Genomic DNA, 21216 nt, shown 5'->3' with positions numbered 1-21216 from the left:
ATAGGCGCCCACTTATATAATGAGAGGAATAATTTTCAGTCTTAGTTTAAATAGGCGCCCACCTGTATAACGAGAGGAATACTTTTCATGTTTTAGTTTAAATATTTCAGATTTTGAGAGCAGTAACCCTACCGGAAGGCCGAAGGTTACAGCAGGAATATCCAGCAGGAAACAACAAAAATCCCCCGCACCGGGAAGCAGAAGGTTGCAAACTCAGGCGCACGAGTCAAAATGACGCGTTTTGAAAGAAGCGGCTTGTGAACATTAGACCATGCCCAGCACAACAAATCTGATGAAGAAAGCTTTACCACCGAAGGAATCATTGAAAAGCTTAATGAAGAAGGCCATATCCCCAGCGGACCAAGAAAAATGATGAAAACTGGTACTCGGAAGAGCAAAAGGCCAGTACCATCCCTCAAGTTCACAAAATAAAAGCATCGGAGGAAAACGCAAGCCGACAAGAAAGCAAGGCGACAAGAACAAGTTGAAGATAGAGGAGATCTTATGATCCACAGTCTAGCCTAGCTTTTTGTTTTTCCTTTTAGAACAATGTAACAAGGAGATCGGTAAGCGGTAACATCCTACAGCAACATGTAAGCAGCACACAACAGCGGCAAACACTACAGTCACACGGTAGTCCCAGCTACCCAAAATTTCCCGAACTACATTGACCTGATTCCTGTTCAGCCCCAGGATATGTAGGAAACCTCGGAAGCAAAGGTTCGGTCAAATCGTTTTTCAAAAAATGCTTCACACGGAGTACTCGGACGAGCAAAAATCGCTCGCTTTATCTTTGCGCGAAAACCCTTCGTGTCTTCGGGCAAAGAGGGGAAGCTGTAAGCACGTGATTTTTGCTTCACGGACAATCACTCCAAAAAGAAATCAAAAATAATGGCAAATGGCCTCGCTGTACAATTTTTCGATTTTCACGTGACACGTGTTGATAGTCATTTGTGGTTCTGTCCATTTTTCATTTAATCTTACCAAACAAAATACAAAATATGTATGTCATTAAACCATAATTTGGTCATTAAAAGAAAATTCAAAAAATATATATGCATCTTTTATTCTAGGTTGGGATTTAACCTACTTAAATATTTCCATATGTGTGTGATAATTATGTTAAAGTATTACAATATTGGTTGTTTTAATTTCATTTTTTTAGTTATTTATTTTTATTTTTATTTTAGTTCATTTAGTTTAAAACTAGAAAACAAAAGAAAGAGTGCTGAAATCGTTTTGGGCCAAAAAAAATAGGTCCAAGTCCAGGACACCGATCCAGCCCAAACACAGGCTGCCCGGACACGGTCCAAACGGCGTCGTTTCTGTCCCGTCTAAGCTGGGCCGTTGATCTCAAACGAATCAACGGCCAGGATCACATCCCCTAGACCCGTTAAACTGGTCCGACCCATTTCCTTACCCGGTCCAACCCACCACACGCCTAAACGACGTCGTCCTTCCTAAGAGAATAGATCCTGGCCATAGATCTCACTTGATCCAACGGCCAGGATCTATACCCTCAATGCATATATAAACTTAACCCTTTTACCCCGCCCCCTATCCAAACACCCACCCCTCGTTCCTTCGTCTCTCTCAGAAGGGACCCCTAAACCCCCGAAACCCTAGCAGCCGCCCTGGTGCCCTTTCAGCATAAGTCCGGCGGCCAGGATGTCGATGGCTACCATAGTTACACCCTTGAACCACCATGACCCCCCCTCTCCAAATCCACACTCAGCTTGCCTCGAATCTTCCCCGAACGTCTCGAATCTTCATTCGAAGGTCCGAGACCAAACCTGGATCTACACCAAACCACCCCATATTCACCCTAGTCACTCCCCTAACGTCCCTCAGGCCTTAATCAGCTTTGGTTCCGGTCAAATACAAGCATAACTTGTCAAATCCCAAATCTGAGTTCAAGAACCCTAAAAAACCAAACCTGTTTTCGTTTGAGGTAAGTTTCCGATGTAATCGTCCTTTCTTGCTTTTTGTTTAGGTGTTATGCATATGTTTATGGTTTTGTTTAGTTTGTTTTTGATTATTCTCTGTCCGTCTCCAAAGACCCTTTTGTTTGGTCGATTTCTTTTCTCGAATGTTAGTTAAGTGTTATAAGATGTTTAGTTGCTTCGATTGATATTGCCGGTTAGTTAAATTTCACAAACTGCATAATTAAATGGCCCGAGTTTTGAAATAAATTGGTACCCTGTTTAGTCTATGTTGTTAGTCGTTTAATTGTTACGTATGATAGTTCGTATAGTCGACCTGAGTAACGTCGTCAAATAATTAAGTTTGTAAAGTTCCATTGTTGTCCGAAAAAGGCCTGAAACACTCAGTTTGTTTCTGTTTTAAGTTTAGTTGATTAGCGACTAATTAGTATACGTTATAACTCGCGAAGTCGACTCGTCACATGTTTGACGTTAGTTTCACAGTATTAAATAACAAACGACCTAACTGAGTGATTTAGGATAGTTTCACATCCAGTTACTGGCTGATTTTTGTGAAGGTTTGTTTTGGACTGATTATAGTTTGGTTTGTTAGCTGTGGGAGGGGGGATTCGAACTGGAAAATCTGACTAAGTGTTCAGGATTGAAAGAAGCTGTCAAGTGTCAATTAAAATATTATTAATGGGGAACAAAACACAAGAGCATGGGAATTAAATGAATACTTAACTAAGCCCATAACCCTTGATTAGAGTAATGGGACAGAGCATGGGGGGGGGCTGATTAAGGATTCCAAGAAAAGGCCTTTAGGCATGGGAAGCTAAGGGGTATGGGCAGACTGTAATTGGCAGAATCCAGGCAGCTTAGCTGCATGGGTTGTTGGCTTATAAATAAGTTGTTTCAGAACTTAAAAGGGGCTGGACTTTTAGTCTTCAGAAAAAGAAAAAAACAGAAAGAAATTTCAGAATACTGTGAATAAGTATCATCTGAAAACTGTGTAAGAGTTGAAGTTGGTCGAGCTGTCTTTGCTGATTGCTGTTGGTTGTTTGCTGAGTTTTTGTGTTTATTGATTTCTGCTGCTACTGCATTGAACATTCTGGTTTTCTTGGCCGCATCTTATTACACTGTGTCTGGGAGTGTTTGTTTGGTGCTCGACCACCTGTTGGTTTTCCTTGTTGTGGAAACTGTTGTTGGCTGTCTGTGGACTGTTGGTGACACTTGTGGCTGGTTGTTTGTTGCTGTGTTGTTGCTGTCTGTTACTGCTGTGACTGTTGCTTGGTTGCTTGCTGCTGACATCCTTCCTTTTCTTTTGTTTGGTTATTTGAATCCAGGTACACATACTAAGTCGATGTAATTCCATGTTTGAAGTTGACATTTGAAGCATGAATACACACATGAAGAAGTTGAAGTTATAAACTGAATTTAGTTTTTCTGCCGATTGTGCTTAAACCATTTTGTGTATCAATAATATGTAATCTCCTTCCATGGAACTGTATAATTAGCTTATGAACTCCCTAGGTAAGTCCTTAGAGGGATATGAGGCTAGAAATCATCCTGCTTATTTCATGACGTTTGTAAAGATGTATGTTAGACTTGAATCAAGTAAATGAACTTCTAATTGTCGTAATAGTCTAATCTCAGTATACCAAATGGTTCGAATCAGGACTAAAGCTTGATCTTAAAGTCCTTTCATGACAACAGATTAGCCTATTTTAAACTTACAATAGACTGTTAAAGGAAATAGTATCATTTTATCTTCCAGTTTGCAAACTCACGAATTGGCATAAGAACAAGCAGTTAGGCTAATATCGGAATAAGGACAGCCAAGTCCGGTGTAATACCATATGCGTTGGAATGAAATGGGGCTAGGATCTTTTTGCTCTCCGTCATTTTAGAGACGAACAAAGTAGAAAATTATAGTCATGCTAAGATTATCCTTTTAATTAAATGAGATGAGCCTCGCTGGATAGATACATAAATGGCGGGGCCCTCGTTAAATGTATGTATTAAATGCTTAGAATTCGGGACAGGCCGTTTAGCAAATTTCACGGCCCTACCCAAAACAATGATACGCTAGTCGCTTTAGGCGCGTATTTAATAATGTTATCTCCCTAAACTCGGGTGCACATTTATGTGACCCAAATCCAAATCTCAACGAAATCGAAATGTGTCTCTAATCACGGGTATATTGATTGTGGCGTGGTTTGAGATGCATTTCCATGACGTTGCAAATTCCTTTTAAAAATAATGAATGAGACGAGCCTCGACAAACAAAAATGCACAAGCTGCGGGGCCCTCCGAATGTATATATTAAAATACTTAGAATTCGGGACATGCCGTTTAGCGAATTTTGCGGCCTTCCCCAAAATAACACTACGTTAGTTGCTTTAGGCGCGTCTTAATAATTTATTTTTCTTAATTCGGGTGCACATTTATGTGACCCAAATCCAAATCTCAACCGAGTCGAGATATGTCAATAACCACGGGTGCATTGATGTAACGTGGTTCGAGATATATTTTCACGACGTTGCAATTCTCGTAAAAAATAATAATAAAAGCGGCCAAGAGTTAAAATTAGCACATAAGTTCATATTTGTATAAAATCAGATAATCAAGCCGAATATAACAGTTGAGCGACCGTGCTAGAACCACGGAACTCGAGAATGCCTAACACCTTCTCCCGGGTTAACAGAATTCCTTATCCGGATTTCTGGTACGCAGACTGTAATATGGAGTCATCCTTTTCCTCGATTCGGGATTAAAATTGGTGACTTGGGACACCCTAAAATCTCCCAAGTGGCGACTCTGAAATAAATAAACAAATCCCGTTTCGATTGTCCTTTAATTGAAAAAAACTCCCTTGTAGCCTCGCGGGTGCGTAAAAAGGAGGTGTGACACATGTTATTTGTCCCTATATCAAGAGATTAATTAGTTACTGTTTGTATCAAAACTCTTTCTGCATTTATCTTTGGGATAGTAATATACAGATAAATTAATGTTAACCAAAAACGACGCTACAACATACAAAAAAGATGTTCTGATGATGAACAGATACTCCAAGTTTTACATCAAATCACCTATACACAAAAATAGTTATGTAAAACCTTTTAACTTACTGTGGCTATTAAGTCTACCGTTATTATGAACTTGCATCCGTAATCTGTGCAGGATCAATCACAATTCCATGAATTTGTTTTCGTCTTCGTAAAAAGCCTCTACCAGAAGTGGCTGCAGGAGGATCTCTTAGTTGAACATGAGCTGGTATTGGCATGTCTTGTGAATGACCAGAAACGCAGAGTGAACCAGAATCATCTTGTTCCCAGTACACTTCTACCATAGTACCTATAGGATTCTCAGCAGATTCTGTTCCTGGGACTTTCACAAATCTTGCTCCTATAGGTATCTGAATAGTCACATCCACAAATGAAAAACTGGTGTCACTCATTTCACAGTGAGTTGAATTATGGATGCAATTTTATCATGAAAATTATGGAACGAAGAATCTGATAATCAACTTACTTGAAGTGAGAGCCCGGAATTTAAAGTAAGAGTCGCGAAGCTTCCTTCAGCAACATCTTCCAGTTCTGCCTGTCTAGCAATGTTTAGAAAAACTTCTTCAAGAGTTGTAAGACCAAGCTGGATATCTGTAATGCCAAATTCCTTCTCTCTATCTTGAAGCTCAGCAAAGAAGTCCTGGTTGAGAGTAAAAGTCAATGATCAACAAATGAGCTAACATTCCAAAACTAGTCTACTTTTAATTCCACAATAAAGTTGCAAGACTATTAAATGATGTTAAACTAATCTAATCTCATAGTTGCTTTAAAGATATTACCGTCAACAACTTCTCCTTGTCATGGGGAATAATAAAGGTTAAGAAGGACTTGTTTTCCTCTTTAGGTACCACGTCCAAGCGCTGTGTACATAATTTGCAAATCAAAACCAGTTCCTTTAATAGTTTCAGAAAAGAATGGGAAAAAGAAAAGGCATCTTTGACATACACTTTTAAAGAACTGTTTCACAGCTTCAGGTTGAGATGTACTCAAAGTATCTCCTGTTTCAGGAGTCCCGTTTGTCCCACCAGAAAAGCTTACATTAGCAATGAAACCAGTTCCAAACCTTGATTTCAATCTTATTGAAGTTCCAATGCAACGAAGTCTACCCTTTGCCATGATACCAACACGGTCACTTAAGATGTCAGCTTCTTCCATTGAATGAGTGGTCAGTATAATAGCACGCCCTTTTTTTGCATCCTCAATTATATCCCAGACATGTCTTCTAGTTATTGGATCCATACCAGTAGTCTATGAGGGTTTTCATGTTTTAGAGAAGAGAATGTCATGATAAATTTCTATTTGGCATAATTCTGATAAACATCAGGAGAAGACATATTTTCCAAAACCTACCGGTTCATCCAAAATGAGCAATTTCGGTTCACCAATAAGTGCTATAGCAACACTGAGGCGTCGTTTCATTCCTCCACTGTAACTACCAGCTCTCATTCTGGCTGCGTCTGTGAGTTTTACCTCGGCTAGTGACTTCTCTACGACCTGTGATTTGAACGAAATATTGGTTAAGCAGGATTTATAATCGGCTCAATTAGTCGGTGGTTTGGCCTGTTCATCATATCTTTAGATAGGTACAAAAGGCTAGACAAAGATTAGGTTTATATGCTCTCACCTCTTTTACTAAAGCAGTGGGTAGACCTTTAATGCTGGCAAAAAGATGCAGGTGTTCTTGACCGGACAATGCATCCCAAAGAATATCAAACTATAAAATGACAAATATGAATGGATTTTTTTAAAGCAAACACATATTGCTAGGATAGAGTACTAGTTAGATCCATGAAAGATTTGCAAATAGAAACATATAAAGATAATAATAGTCACCTGGGGACAAACCCCTATCATCCTTCGAATGTTTGACATGCCCGTAGAGCTTCTTATAGACTGACCATATACTAGTGCTGTTAAAAGCAACTTCTTGTTAGACACAAGCAATTTGCAAGGAACATAAAATTTCTTTTTGTGAAACTGAAAACAATATTACCATCTCCTGCAGTAACAGGTGTAATCCCAGTCAAACAATTAATAGCAGTAGTTTTTCCAGCTCCGTTCGGCCCAAGAAGACAAAATAGCTGATCCTTTGCAAGATTCACCCATAAGCCCTGCAATATTGACTCCAAAAAATGAGATGCAGATGCAGCTAGGGTAAAGGTGTAGGATCTACGGAGTATTATTAAATAAAGATGCTAGTTTCTTCTAACTTTTTTTTTTCTTTTGAAATGTGGACTTCTCATTTCCCATAGGAAACTCTTACATATGTAAACGCGTACTAATGCAGACTTCACAGGAATGTTGATTTGAATAAATTGCCGAGGAAATCAGAAGAAGTTGCAAGAGAAATAAAACCAAATGTTGAGGTAAGTGTCAATGAGCTAGATCCAGTGCTCGACTCCTATCTAAACACAGAAACTGTCTTCTTCTTCTTTTTTTCTACTGATGACTTACGTTTGCACAGGGAAAGCAGCTACTGTTATTTTCTCCTAGACCAATAGATAAATACCTTGAGGGCATGATAAGGAGATTTCCTTTGGCACTTACAGCAGCCCATCTTTGCTGTTCCTGGAAATATCTTTACAAGGCCATGTAGTTGAACTGCAATATCAGAATCAACTTCACCTTGCGTAGCTTGGCGTTTAACAATGTTCTCTTCTTCAAGAACATCTTCATCATCTGGTATAATACTATCCAGGGACGGCACTGAACCTGTGCAGCTACAAATACCCCCCTCTGAACACAAAAACAACACCCTTAAAGTTTTGTCACAGCATGATCGTTATTAAGGTACTAATGAAATTTTGCTTTACCTTTCACCTTATTTCCACCTTTGCCTGTCCAGTATCCAGGATTCAAGAAGTAGAACATTGATTTTCTCACACCAGAAACATTCGGAATTATGTTGTCCAAGTAAATAGCAAGAACAAACCACAGAAAGAATGTTGACACGAGCCATACGTAAATCTCATTCTGTTAACAGAACAACAAATAATGGGCCCATGTAAGATGCGAGATGACTGTATGCTACTGAAAGCAGTATTGCACTAAGAAAGAATTAACAAAGACCCAGAGTCTCTCCTTCGTCCCTCCATAACTCATTCGCTCCACTCTCATTCAAACTCACGGAGCTGTAGCAGTGATGAGAAGTGAACACGAAGTAGCTACTGAAATCATTTACGAGCAAACAAATACTTCTCTCTAAATACTGCACCTCCTCCCCAACATCAAGAGAACTGCAAACTAAAAGAGAAAGCCCTAGTGTTGTAGTAGGTGTCTTACCATAGTTATTACACACTCGGTATCATTAAAAGCACATTTTGTCCTACCACTCCAGCTGACACCAGGATCTTCAGGAGTGGCAGTTGCATCAGCAAGTAACTGAAGACCTTGAGCAAGAAGATCTGGTGGGAACAATGACCAAATGATCCTATAAGATTTGGAATATTTTTTGCTGTAGGGAAATCCAAATGCTGTGACAAGCTGAAAAACAATGGAAGATGAGAAATACGTTATCCACTGAGTCAGTAATGGATAGTAATCAATTCAAAGAAAAGCACTTGCCTGAGTCATGAAACCGACAATAAATGTGAAGAAACCCACAGTTGTTGTTGAAGATGACTTGCTAATAAAAGCAGACAGCATGAATGCAAAACCAATCTGGCAACAGGTGCAGAAATTCTATATCAGTGGACTTGAATATTGAAGTAGTTTGCCTCATTAGAAGTTGCAAATGAATGCAGATTGTATTTGGTGAAATTGTTAAATTGAACGGTGGAACGCACCATATTAAGCTGGAAAAGGAAAAAAAGGAGAAACACGACGGCAAAACTGTTGTTCAAGAAAAACTCAAATTGAAACATCATCCCAAAGAGAACTATGAGAAGAGAGGAGATAAGTGTGATGAATCCCTCCCATGTGAACCATGACAACCAGTAGGCAGTATCATAGAGACCCATCATAGTCATTGCCTGTAAGACAAAATGCGACATTCAGAAAACGAAACATCTCCCATGAAGTAGAAGAATGATATTATCTCTTACAAAAATGCAAGAGAGCTGATACCTGCCGAAGTTTGAGTTCCTTTTCAATGATCAAAACATTGATTTGGAAGACAAAGCCAAACATAGCAACAGCCAAGAAAAAGGTAGGCCCAACAGCACCCAAGGCTGAGAAAACTTCAAAAGCAGGATGTGCAAATTCTTTGAAACTGACAACCCAACTGAAGTTTGGATCTGAAAATGTACATAATCATAAGACAATGGTGGCCTAGGAAAATGAGAACTTGATTTAAACCATCACAATCCATTTACCGGATCATAGCCAGTAGTAAATGTCATACTTATATACCTCCAATCAGAGATCTTGCAATTTCACGTTCTGCTGCCAGTTGAAGTGGGATTTGGAATTTAAAAGTTGGATCTTCAAAGACTCCTCGTTTGACAACAGGAGTGGAGTTTGTCTGTATGCCATAACTGATTATGCTAGCATTCCTTTCAACAAAGTGCAGAGCTCCAGGACAACGCATAGGGTTTTTGAAAAGCCATTCATCCACTTCATCTCGTGTTCTAAATGACAGAACCTACAGAAAAGAAGGCATAGTATGATAAGTCAATGTTCCAACAAAGACTTTGATTTGACATACTAAACTAAAGAATGAACCAAATTAAAGGAACCATTCATGATATACAGTGGTAAACAGGACACTGCCAAACTCAAAAGAGGACAGCAAGATCTATCTTTATTGAGATAAAATGGTGATTGGCACACTCAAAGGAAGACAGCAAGATGTATCTCCTATGGAGTTAAAAATGGTGCATAAATTCAGGATTTATCAATGCAATTCTTAGACTAGATTTTGTACTTGTTGTTAATATGTTGAAAGGAGTCGCACCACCTCCATGACGATAGAGAAAGCTGATAGTGAACACTAGACAGATTCATGGGCAAGGAAACATAAAAATGGTTCATTTTAGGGAGTCAAATTGTGAGGCGGATGATTTGGCAAAATGGGTGACTGCATTACCAGATTCAACCATGTTTTTCTAGATAAAAGATCTGCCAACAGAAGTTAGCGACTGTTCAAGTTGGACAAGATACAGATGGGTAACTTCAGACTTAGGCCAGACAAAGCAAACAACTTCAAATTTTGATAAGGAAGTTCCAGCTGCATTAACCTTATCAACTTGAAAAGGACAGGAGTCCTCGTCTTCCTTTATTTTAGCGTAGGCAATCTTTTTGTTAAGCATATGTAAAAGACCGGGAATAGCGGACCTTATGTCCACTATTCCCTGGACCCCGCGCACAACGGGAGTTTAGTGCACCGGGCTGCCCTTTATGTAAAAGACCGGGAATGTCCACTCTTTTCAAGGGGAATCCCCTTTGCATACTCTCATGCAGTAAAAGCACATTACCAATATTATTCATGCACACCATGTGGCAGGTAAGGAAATGGAAAAGTCCACTTCTCGTATAGGCGGTAAGATCATGTCTCCCTACTTCATACATTTAGTCAATGCCAAATCATCCGCTACCACATGACGAATTAACATGAAAAAAACATATGTAAAGAACAAGTTGAATTGTTATTTCCATGGTGTACCAGACTTATTACATGGAGAGAACAGCAGCATTTAGGGCAAGCAGGAAATATTTGTAAATTTATTTTCTGAAAGTACGAATAGGGGAAAGCGGATTTATTGCTATCAAGCAAACTGTACTCATATTATCGGAAATTTTAAGTTACAAGATGACAAAAGTAACTTCATTTGGGCTGATGATTATCAGAATTTCTTCCCTCACAAGAATTTTCAAATAAAGTAACAACAACAACAACAACAACAACCCAGTATAATCCCACTTAGTGGGGTCTGGGGAGGGTAGTGTGTACGCAGACCTTACCCCTACCCTAGGGTAGAGAGACTGTTTCCAAATAGACCCCCGGCATCCTTCCCTCCAAGAACTTCCCACCTTGATCTTGGGGAGACTCGAACTCACAACCTCTCGGTTGGAAGTGGGGGTTGCTTACCATCTGAGCAACCCCTCTAATAAAGTAAGAAGCATAGAAATCAGACAAGGGAAAACACAAGGAAGACACAAACCGCAGAAGGTATGTGTTATGCTTAGTAACAAAGAAAATCACATTAGAAAAAGTAGACAACAAGTAGCAACCATACAGGATAATTGTAAAAGTTCTCATTGGCAAGCAAAAAAATTTTAGGCAAGCAAAATTTTTTCTTTTTTAAAATATTTGAAAAGGTTTTCAATGAGGTGGGTAAGAACAATGAGATTTCAGGATCAAATCCCATCAGAGACAAAAAAACACTACTCCCTCCGTTTCAATTTATGTGAACCTATTTCTTTTTTGATCCGTTCCGAAAAAAATGACTCATTTCTAAATTTGAAAACAATTTAGCTTAAAACTTCCAATTCTACCTTTAATAAGAAGCTTTTATAGCCACACAAAGACTCTGGACTCCTTTTTGACTTGTTTAGGACCACAAATTACAAAAGTCTTTATTTTTTCTTAAACTTTGTGCCCAGTCAAACAGGTTCACATAAATTGAAACGGAGGAGTAGGTGATTTGTTCCGATCTGTCCAAGCGTAGATGGACAGAGTTACCTGATACCTGTTGTTGGTGGGAGGTAACAGTATCTGGTGGAATTAGTCGAGGTGCGCGCAAGGTGGCCCGGACACCATGATTATCAAAAAAAATTGAAAAAAGGTAGTTTCTCCATTGCGGTGATTTAAGTGTTTTTTTGAATAAGTTCAACAGCTCTAACAACACATTGTATCCAACTCCAATTTATACACGGTTATTAGTAACAACTAATATAAGATTCACACGATAATAAAAAGAAACATTGAAACAAAAACTCGAACTCAAACTTAAACTCAGTCATTCCCAATGACAACTATTTTGCAAAACATATGTCAGTTCAATATCAAAATGTAAAGGTAAATAGCAAGTCAAGTAGGAGTAATATATACCTTAGAGGTAGGAATAGACCGGCCAGGATTATTAGCCATAATTCTGCTCGCAATCTGCCCGATTTTTGGACTCTGAGAACCACTCCAAACAAAATCATAGCAGGGGAGACGGATGAAGTTCTTTTGTTCACAGGGCGGGATTGGCGGCGACACTAACGGTTGTGGGTCCCGCACGTTCTCGTAAGAGGAGGAAGAAGAAAAGCGAGCTTCTATTGCTTTTTGGATTATAAAAAGAAGGAATATCAAGAAGAGGGATGAGAATAACTGAAGGAATGTGGCTCTCTTGTTCCTCCATGCCACTATAAAATTCTTCTTTAATAAAGCTTTGTACTGCTGTTTTAGCAATGGAAATCCCCTCTCCAATTCCATGGCTTTAACCAAAAGTTTCTGTATTGGAAGAGTAAGGAAGTTAGTTGATTCACTTTATATGTAAGGGGAAAAGAATGAAGGCGCGTCTTTTCCAGGTAATTTTTGTGTTATTACTTTTTGCCCCTTGGTTTTTTGTTAATTGACTAGACATGCCACTGAATCTAAATCCAAAGGTTGCAAAGTCAAATACGGATTAGGGTGTTGAGGACTTTTCCTTGTTGTTTGCGGAGAAAATTTTTAACAATAAGTTTTGGGAAAGCAACTAACAGCTTGTTTGGATGGTTGTCACCAGTTGTATCGTATCGTATTCTTACTTTAAATATAATGTTTGTTTTGATTGTTACTTAAATTTTATTGTATCGTATCGTTAAATCTGTCGTTACGTAACGATGAAATGTGTCACTTTATGTAACGATCGATTTGATGTGGTCGCATCGTTTTCTTGTGTTTTTCTCTCAATCTCACCCTTCATTATCGTTAAATAATTTTATTTTATCATTTACCCTACCTTTTTATGTATCATCTCATAATTTTTCTTTATAATATTGCAAGTTTATTCATCATATTACTGGTGCATGATACCATGAAACGATGACAAAACGACACAATCCATCCAAACATTGTACTCATCAAACGATACAGTACAATACAATACAATACGATACGATACATTATGAAACGATATGTAACAACCATCCAAACAAGCTGTAAGTGCATACTTTTAGTTGTCACAGTATTAGGTACTTGTCCTCTACGATATTCATGGTTCGGTTTGGATCGATTTTTCCCTAAAAACAAACCAAATCAAATAAATCGGTTTTTCAAATATTAGAATCAAATCAAACCAATTAAGTCGGTTTTTTCTCGATTCGGTTTATGTCGGTTTTTCGGTTATTTGTCAGTTTTTTCTTAAATATAAGACATATACTACCAAACACATATTTCGGCGACCACATTTTCAACGTAACACTATCAAATCAATTATCCTTTGAGAAATCTATTATTTACCAAGATATATTGATGATAATTGAATCAAATAGTGATGAATAATTTAAGGACTCAATTAAAAATATATTATTTTTAACATGAAATAGATTCTTACACTTAACAAAAGAAAACTACCAATCAAACTAGAATGTAAAGGTAAAGACCTGTACTAAAAGTGCAAACGATTAACATTTACTATAAAAATTTTGAAACTTTGTATAAAAGTATATATATGTGTGTGTGTGTGTGTGTGTAATTCTAAATTTAAAATAGCTACTCCTATATTCGGTTTGGTTCGATTTTTTTTTATTAAAACCAAAACCAAACCAAATTTGATCGGTTTTTAAATTTCAAAACCAAAACCAAACCAAACCAAAAAGTATCGATTTTTTTGGTCGGTTTGGTTTGGTTTTCGGTTTGGTTCGATTTTTCGGATTTTTATGAACACCCCTTATTGTCCTTTTCAGTTCATTATTTATAGGTTATAATTACAACCTAAGATGTTTTTTATTTATTTCATCAATGTTTACCCTTTCAAACTTTAAGTTGATGATAGTTGAATGAACTAACTCTTAAATTATTATTTTAATATTTTAAAATTTATCATTAATTTTGTAGCCCGTTACAAATTTGTATTTAGTTTTATTACCTTTTTTTTTTTACACAAGAGAGATTTGCTTTTATACATGAGAAATATATCTTTTATACGTAAGAGATTTAAAAAATATATTTTCTTAAATTCAACATTGTAAAAAGTCATGAAGGTCTAAAACTCATTTTAATACTGTCAAATATAATAAAGTGCACGGTGATTTTAGGTTGGTATTTAAAATTTTGGCATGGTTTCATGGAACACTAAATGACTTAAAAGACAAAATAGTCTATTAATTAGTATATTATTCCTCTGCGTTGCTTGTCAAAATCTTGATCACAATTACTATTATTATATTTTTGGACGATAGCAGTTTCTTATTTTCTAATTGGAAGAAAGAACACATTGATCCCGCAATACAATCCCCCATATACAGTGAACCAACCATTCACGTCAAACCAAAATATATCGTGATCTTCACGTCGATCTTAGGATTTTGTGATAATTATGTAGTACAATTACTTTTGTTCGCATGGAGCCAGGGAGGGACAACATAGTCATTTACTATTATGACGTGGAGGGCACTTTGGGGGGTTTTGTACATATCATTTAGGGTCATTAGTCAGATATAAATAATTTCTGGCGCGAGCTAAAAGTAATAATATCCCGAATTACCCCGTGTTAGTAATCATCCTCACATGTACTCCTATCAGTCATTCTAAATTGAATTGAAAGCATAATTTAACTATCTGTCAAACGCTTGTCACTTAAAACGGACAAAAGAAAATGGATTGATCTAGACGGGTCAGGAGATAAAAGAAAAACTCAACGGGTTTCCTAATTGGTAGAGGAAGTTCGTTGAGAATTTTCTGTTACGTGGGTAGCAAGCCAACCTTTTGAAAGCATCTTTGATTTTATTTTTATTTTTTTGCATAAGTAGCATATTCTGTTACGCAGAAAATGTAAAAATCAACTGGCGATATTAGACCACATTTCCGAACTGTAAAATGAACTCGTGATTTTGGTGGGATTGTGGCACATGGAATTAATGTTCTTGAAAAGAAAAACATCAGCCAAATTAGTCGTTTTTGTTCTTTAATTAGCAGTTTAACATTGTTAGTTAATTCATGAGACCATTACTATAAGGAATTATTTGCTTATAAAAATGGAATTAATAAGTTAAAAAAAGATTAATTATTTATTACAATGTTAAATAATTCCATGATTTACATGAGCGTAACTTAATTACTAAGGACCTGACATTAAACTTAATTAAGTAAGTGATTTGTATGTATTAGTTGAATAAATTCTAGCGAAATGTGTTGCTGGTGGTTATTCAACTGAAGAAGCTAAAGTCAGTAGTTTAAGCTGTGCTCCAAAATAAATAAATAAAATTTGTTTTCATCTAACCATTTTAAATTTACACTATAATAAAATTGAATATAGCTTATTATTACAGTAAAAACGCTTAATATTAGAAGTCTTATTTTGGCTAGTACTATATGTTTGCTTATGCTGGTCAAAGTCTACAGTATACCCCGGTACTATTTATTCAACAGAACGTCTTATTCATTTGAATTTATGTACATTAAGGTTTCATGAATTTTCATGTTTTCTTCTCAGTTAAGAAAATGAAACTACGTCGAAGATGAAATATTAAGCATAACGTAAATCAAACTCGTATTAAACAGCAGATGTATTTGTTGAATCCCTGTTAATGAGTTAATTAATCAGTTAATTGTGACTTGCTTTAATCGTTAGACTTTGAATAAAAGATTTTGTTAAATAACTCATGACGACTTCAATTCGCTGTGGCTTCAGCAGGACAATGACTTCTTGATTTTTTTTTTTCGTTGAGACATCTGACTTTTTCTTTTTCAGATTCAAAGAACTTTGGACGCTAAAAATAGAGAAGTTTTATTATGTGTCTCACGTATGGGTATTAATCGGGCCGGGCTGACCTGTTTTCAGCCCGGTTCAATCCGTTACTGTTCATGTTGGGACGGGTTGGACAGTGTACGTTCACGTTTAGACTAACGGTGCCCCGAACCCGTTAAATTCGAATTTCCTTAACGGGCTGAACACGGGCTGCAGCCCGTTAGCAGCCCGGTTTCCGTTTGAATTTTTTTTTTTAAATTAAATTGGACCGTTCCCAACGATCAAATTCAGAAATGACCGTTGGGGAACGGCCAAAAATTGCAGAAATGGCCAATTTCGGCCCCCCATTAATAATATAGCCCTCCCACCCCAAAATCTTTAAATAGCCCCTCTTCTTCTTCATTTTTCTCACAAATTCACTCTCTTACTACTCTAATTCTCTCTCAAGTATCAAACTCTCAATTCTCTCTTGATATTATAGTTCTTAAATTCTCAAATCTCAAATTCTCAATTATTTATTATTTCAAGTTTCATCAATTATTTAGTTTAGCCATTACAAAATTATTATTATCAAATATCAATTATTCAAGTGAAGTGTGGTATCAATTATCAAGTATTCAAGTATTATCAACTATCAAGTTTCGGTTTATCAATTGAAGTTTGAATTTTGATATCAAAAATTCAAAATTAGTGCTGCATAAGGAATTCCGGTACACTCGTTCCATCTCTTTCTCTTATTTGGTGTACACTTATTTTATTAATTAGTTTCTTAATTTAGTTTCTTACTTGAATTTCTTAATTTAATTTCTTACTTTAATTTCTTACTTTAATTTATATAATGAATTTACTTAGAGCGGCCAAAAAAGCGTGCACTAGAGGTGGTAGTAAGAAAACTTCAAAAAGAACAAGAGGTGGTGTTGGTTCTTCTAGTAGCTTTACACATATTTCTGAAAGTTCACCTGAAAATTTAAATGTAGATTATGAGCGAATGCAAGAAAATTATGGTGTAGATGATGATTTAGATGCTTTGTTAGATGATATTCAATCACCCGATAATCTTGACTCACCACCACCTACACCTGGTAATGCTAGTCAAACTCAAAATGTTAGGGGGGCAGGTGCAACAAGTAGGCCTCCTCTCCCTATTAAGCAGAATCGACGATTAAGAAGTAAGTGTTGGATGTTTTTTGAAAGACTAGAAGATCAAAAAAAATATGTAAAATGTAAAATTTATAGTGAACATTATAAACATGAACCCGGTAAAGGAGGGGGAACGGGTCAACTTCGTAGGCATATGGAAGAGAAACACCCTCTTGAATGGGGAGTAGATGAGTTATCTGGGCAACAAAGACTTAACCCGAGTACTGGTGGGTTATTTGGGAAATACGATATTAAGAAAGATCGGGAAGAATTAGCTAAAATGATTGTTTTAGGTTGTTTACCTTTTAGTTTTGCTTCTTCACCGTATCTTGTTACTTATATTCAAAGAATTTATAACCCTATGTTTAAAGGTATTCCTAGAAGTACTTGAGAGCCGATATCTTTAGGCTTTTTGGACAATATCAGACATATATACGTTATTTGTTCGCAAGTCTTCCTTGTAAAGTTTCTCTTACTTCTGATATTGGCCGTGCTGTGAATGGAAATGATTATCTGACTGTTACATGCCATTGGATAGATGATAATTTTTGTATGCAAAAACGTATTATTGCTTTTAAATATGATGAAGATCAAAGTCATACTGGTGCATTGATAAGTAATACTATACATGAAGTTGTTATATTTTATAATCTTGCAGAAAAAGTTTTGTGTATGTCATTGATAATGCTTCTAACAATACTGCTGCTATTACAATATTAAAATTGCATCTACACCCACCAATTCCTGAAATATTTCATGTTAGATGTGCATGTCATATTTATAACTTGATTGTGAAGAGTGGCCTTGAATTATTTAGAGATGAAATTACTTTAATTAGGAGAGTTGTTGGTGTAATTCAAGGAAATAATAGAAGTGCTAGATTAAATGCATTTAAGGAAAAATGTGTACACTATGGACTAAAACCAAGACTCATGCCTGAAGAAATAGTTACTAGGTGGAATTATACTTATTTGTTCTTAAGATGTTGTTATAAATATAGAATGTCTATAACTGAAGTTGCTAATTCTCATTGTACCGATCCTAACCGTTTGTTAACATCTAGAACTTGGGAAGTCATTCATGATGTTATACAATTTTTACAAAAATTTTATGTGGCTACACTTGAGTTTTCTAGAGCTTATTATCCGACCATTTCAAATGGTTTAGTTCATATTGCTGAAATTTCTCTTTTACTACATAATTTGAAGCAGAAAGAAGGATATGCTACTGTTGTTGAATCTATGCTAGATAAGTTTAAAAAGTATTTCTACCCAATTCCCTATATTTACCTAATTGGTGCTATTTTAAACCCTACTGTCAAAATGATAAAGTTCGCCAATTAATTAGAGCTTTATATACTTATATGGATATTGGCCCAACTGAAACTCCTGATATTGACACTTGTATTTCTGAGCTACACACACATTTACAAACTTTATATAATTATTATGCTAACATTGTTGATGCTTCTTCGGTTGTAGATGCAAATATTCCTTCAACTAATCCTTCAACATCTGGAACAACTATGGATGATGATGATTGTGTTCAAGATTATCAGATTTGGTCTACACTAGGAAAGCATCAACAAACCAGTAGCAGGAATATTGATGAACTACAATTCTACTTGCAAAAGTCACCAGAGCCCCTCACAAAGGATTTTCTACCGCTGAGTTGGTGGAGGAGCAACTCAAATCAATTTCCTGTTCTTTTGGCCATGGCTCGAGACGTGCTAAATGTGCCGATTTCAACAATCGCATCAGAGAGCGCATTTAGCCAAGCAAGGCAGCAGCTAGAAGATACCCGTCATTCATTGGGCAATAACGCTTTGGAAATTCTAGTGTGCTTCAGAGATTGGATAAGACCAGAACGGCGAAATCAAAGGAGTGACGAGGTAGATGAAGAGGAGGACCAAGAAATTGGAGTATAATGGTTTATGGTTCCGATTCAACCAATCCCGGAAATCAAGAACCTCATGTTGACATGGAAGAACTTACAAAAATGATGCAAAGCATGTGATGTACTATTTCTTTTTTTTTTTTTTTTATAATTATTGTAAACTTTTAAGTTTTAATTTGCAAGTTCAAAAATAAAATAAAAATAAAAAAAGAACTTGCAAATTAATTTGAATATTAAAAATATAAATGAAAGCCTTCGGAGTTTGTTCCTTACATTTGCCTATTGGTCTTATACTCTTATTAAATAATTTTTTGTAGCCACTTACTTTCCAATTTCAATTTTATAATTATAAAATACAAATTTCAAATTTAAAACTTTAAACTTCAAAATTTAATTCTAACCCTTAAAAGTTTGCAAATACTTAACTATCAATAACATTGAATAAGAAAAATAAAATTTAAATTAAAAAAAAAAAGAAAAAAATTTGAGCCTGGCCCGCCCGAGCCCGTGTGAGCCCTAACCCATACGGGCCCACGAAAACCCGAAAAATCCCAGCCCTATAACAACCCGTTATCCCCAGCCCGCTAACAGCCCGCCCGCTAACCGAACGAGCTGGGGGTTTTCCCGTTCAGCCCGTCCCAGCCCGCTTGATAAACACCCATAGTCTCACACAACTTACATTAGTTGTGTGAGACTCCTTTTTGGCGTAAAAATAGCATGGTATAGCTAGTTTTCGGACTGGTCATTAAAAAATAGCCAGTGTTTACGAAGTCAATGAAAAATAGCCACTGTTTTGCTGCAACAGAGACTGGTCCAACATAATATACTGGAGTTCGGTGCACCTATGTATGAACTCCAACATATTATGTTGTACCAGTATACTTTGCTGACTTCAGTATAATATACTAGAGACTGGAGCATCGGTGCTCCAAACTCCAATACTGGACAATTATACTTGCTGGAACTCCAGTATATTATGCTGGAGTTCCAAGATAAGTATGCTAGAACTCCATCATATTATGCTGGAGCTCCAACAAACTTATCCTGAAACTCCGGTATAATATGCTGGAGTTCAAGCATACTTATGCTGGAACTCCAGTATAATATACTGATGTATTTTCCGGGCTTTGAATAGTATTTTCGCTCAGATTTATCTTTTTATGAAAAGTGGCTAAATTTCGATTACTTTTGAAACTGGGCTATTTTTGAACGACCAGTTGTAAATCTGGCTATTTTTAATTTCTCTGTCTCACAAATTTGTGGACCCTAGTCTTGCACTTCCGGGTCCACAAAACTGTGAGACAAAAAGGTGTCTCATACAACTAGTGTCAATTGTATGAGACACAAAATAAAATTTTCCCTAAAAATAGGAAACAAATAAATTGTCCGATCAAAGAACTAATGAAATATTCTTTCCGGTACATAGTAAATGACTTTTTGGTCTTTTAATTTTGATCCAAAATAAGTGTCATTTTACAAAGAAATTTTTACCTCCTACAGCAAAGGTTGATACCTTATTTATTTTAAATAAATACCTTTTTAAAAAATTATATTCCATAGATACCTTTTGATTTTTATAGCCAAATATCTATTTATGGTTACCTCCTACTCTTAAGCCATAAAATACGCTTTGTATTATTTTTCTCTCTCATTCTTTCAGATTTTTCTCCACCCTTTCTCTCACTCTCTCAACGTCAGTCTTTCTCCATGAATACAACCACAATTCACCACTGATTCATCTCCATTGTCTCGAAATTTTTTATTTGAGTGATCATCGACGGCGGAGAATGACAGAGAGGGGCAAAACCACCCATTGAATTCATTGTTCCTCTTCCTTCCTCAATTCGTCATTGAAGGCTTGAAGGCTTTAAATGATATAAGTTTATGTGATATCCTTAATTCGTCTTTATCAATCAATTCGTCATTTAAGGATATAAGTTTCTATGATTTCTACATCTTCTGAGATATGACATTGAAGGCTTTGACGTTGTTTTTTGCTATTGAAGGCACCATCGCCGGACCAAGGCGGGACGTTTTCACTACCGGCTTCCGGTGAACGGCGGATTCGCAGGAAATTAGGGTTTGTTCTTGAACAAAGACGACGAAGTTTGGGGCTGAGCAATTTGATTTTCTGTTAATATATTTCAATGTATTTTCATGTATTTCATTGTATTCATTGTCTTTTTTTAATTGTAATTCAATGCATTTCGTTGTATTCCATGTATTTCATTGTATTTACTATCTTTTTTTCATTGTATTTCAATGTATCCCGTTGTATTCTATGTATTTCACTGTATTCATTGTCTCAGTATATGCCAATCCATATATTTTTTTTAATTAATATAATTTATATATTCGGATGTATTATATAAT

At 36.4% G+C, this 21216-nt stretch overlaps 1 protein-coding gene across 1 annotated transcript; it reads right to left on the bottom strand.

The window, feature by feature from the left end:
- Window positions 1–4875: 4875 nt before the first annotated feature.
- Window positions 4876–12407, bottom strand: LOC107817474 (ABC transporter A family member 2). Its single transcript, XM_016643309.2, has 16 exons — window positions 11982–12407; window positions 9341–9572; window positions 9056–9225; window positions 8776–8961; window positions 8555–8650; window positions 8273–8473; window positions 7804–7963; window positions 7500–7726; window positions 6984–7101; window positions 6824–6900; window positions 6615–6704; window positions 6341–6484; window positions 5936–6238; window positions 5770–5850; window positions 5457–5630; window positions 4876–5340 (listed from the first exon to the last, which is right to left on the bottom strand). Exons 1-16 carry the CDS (start codon window positions 12348–12350, stop codon window positions 5077–5079), a joined length of 2892 nt encoding a protein of 963 aa, XP_016498795.1. The 5' UTR covers window positions 12351–12407; the 3' UTR covers window positions 4876–5076.
- Between the last annotated feature and the right edge of the window lie 8809 nt (window positions 12408–21216).

Source organism: Nicotiana tabacum, chromosome 6, assembly GCF_000715075.1.
Source record: "Nicotiana tabacum cultivar K326 chromosome 6, ASM71507v2, whole genome shotgun sequence".
NCBI lineage: Eukaryota > Viridiplantae > Streptophyta > Magnoliopsida > Solanales > Solanaceae > Nicotiana > Nicotiana tabacum.
This window is presented reverse-complemented; position numbering and strand designations above follow the sequence as displayed.

Bases quoted from the DNA above. Each gene is read 5' to 3' on its own strand.
- LOC107817474 (XM_016643309.2), bottom strand. From the start codon at position 12,350: ATGGAATTGGAGAGGGGATTTCCATTGCTAAAACAGCAGTACAAAGCT. The intron at 6,485-6,614 runs GTGAGAGCATAT...TTCAAATCACAG, and splicing joins CCACTGCTTTAGTAAAAGAG to GTCGTAGAGAAGTCACTAGC. The intron at 5,851-5,935 runs GTATGTCAAAGA...TTATGTACACAG, and splicing joins TGAAACAGTTCTTTAAAAGT to CGCTTGGACGTGGTACCTAA.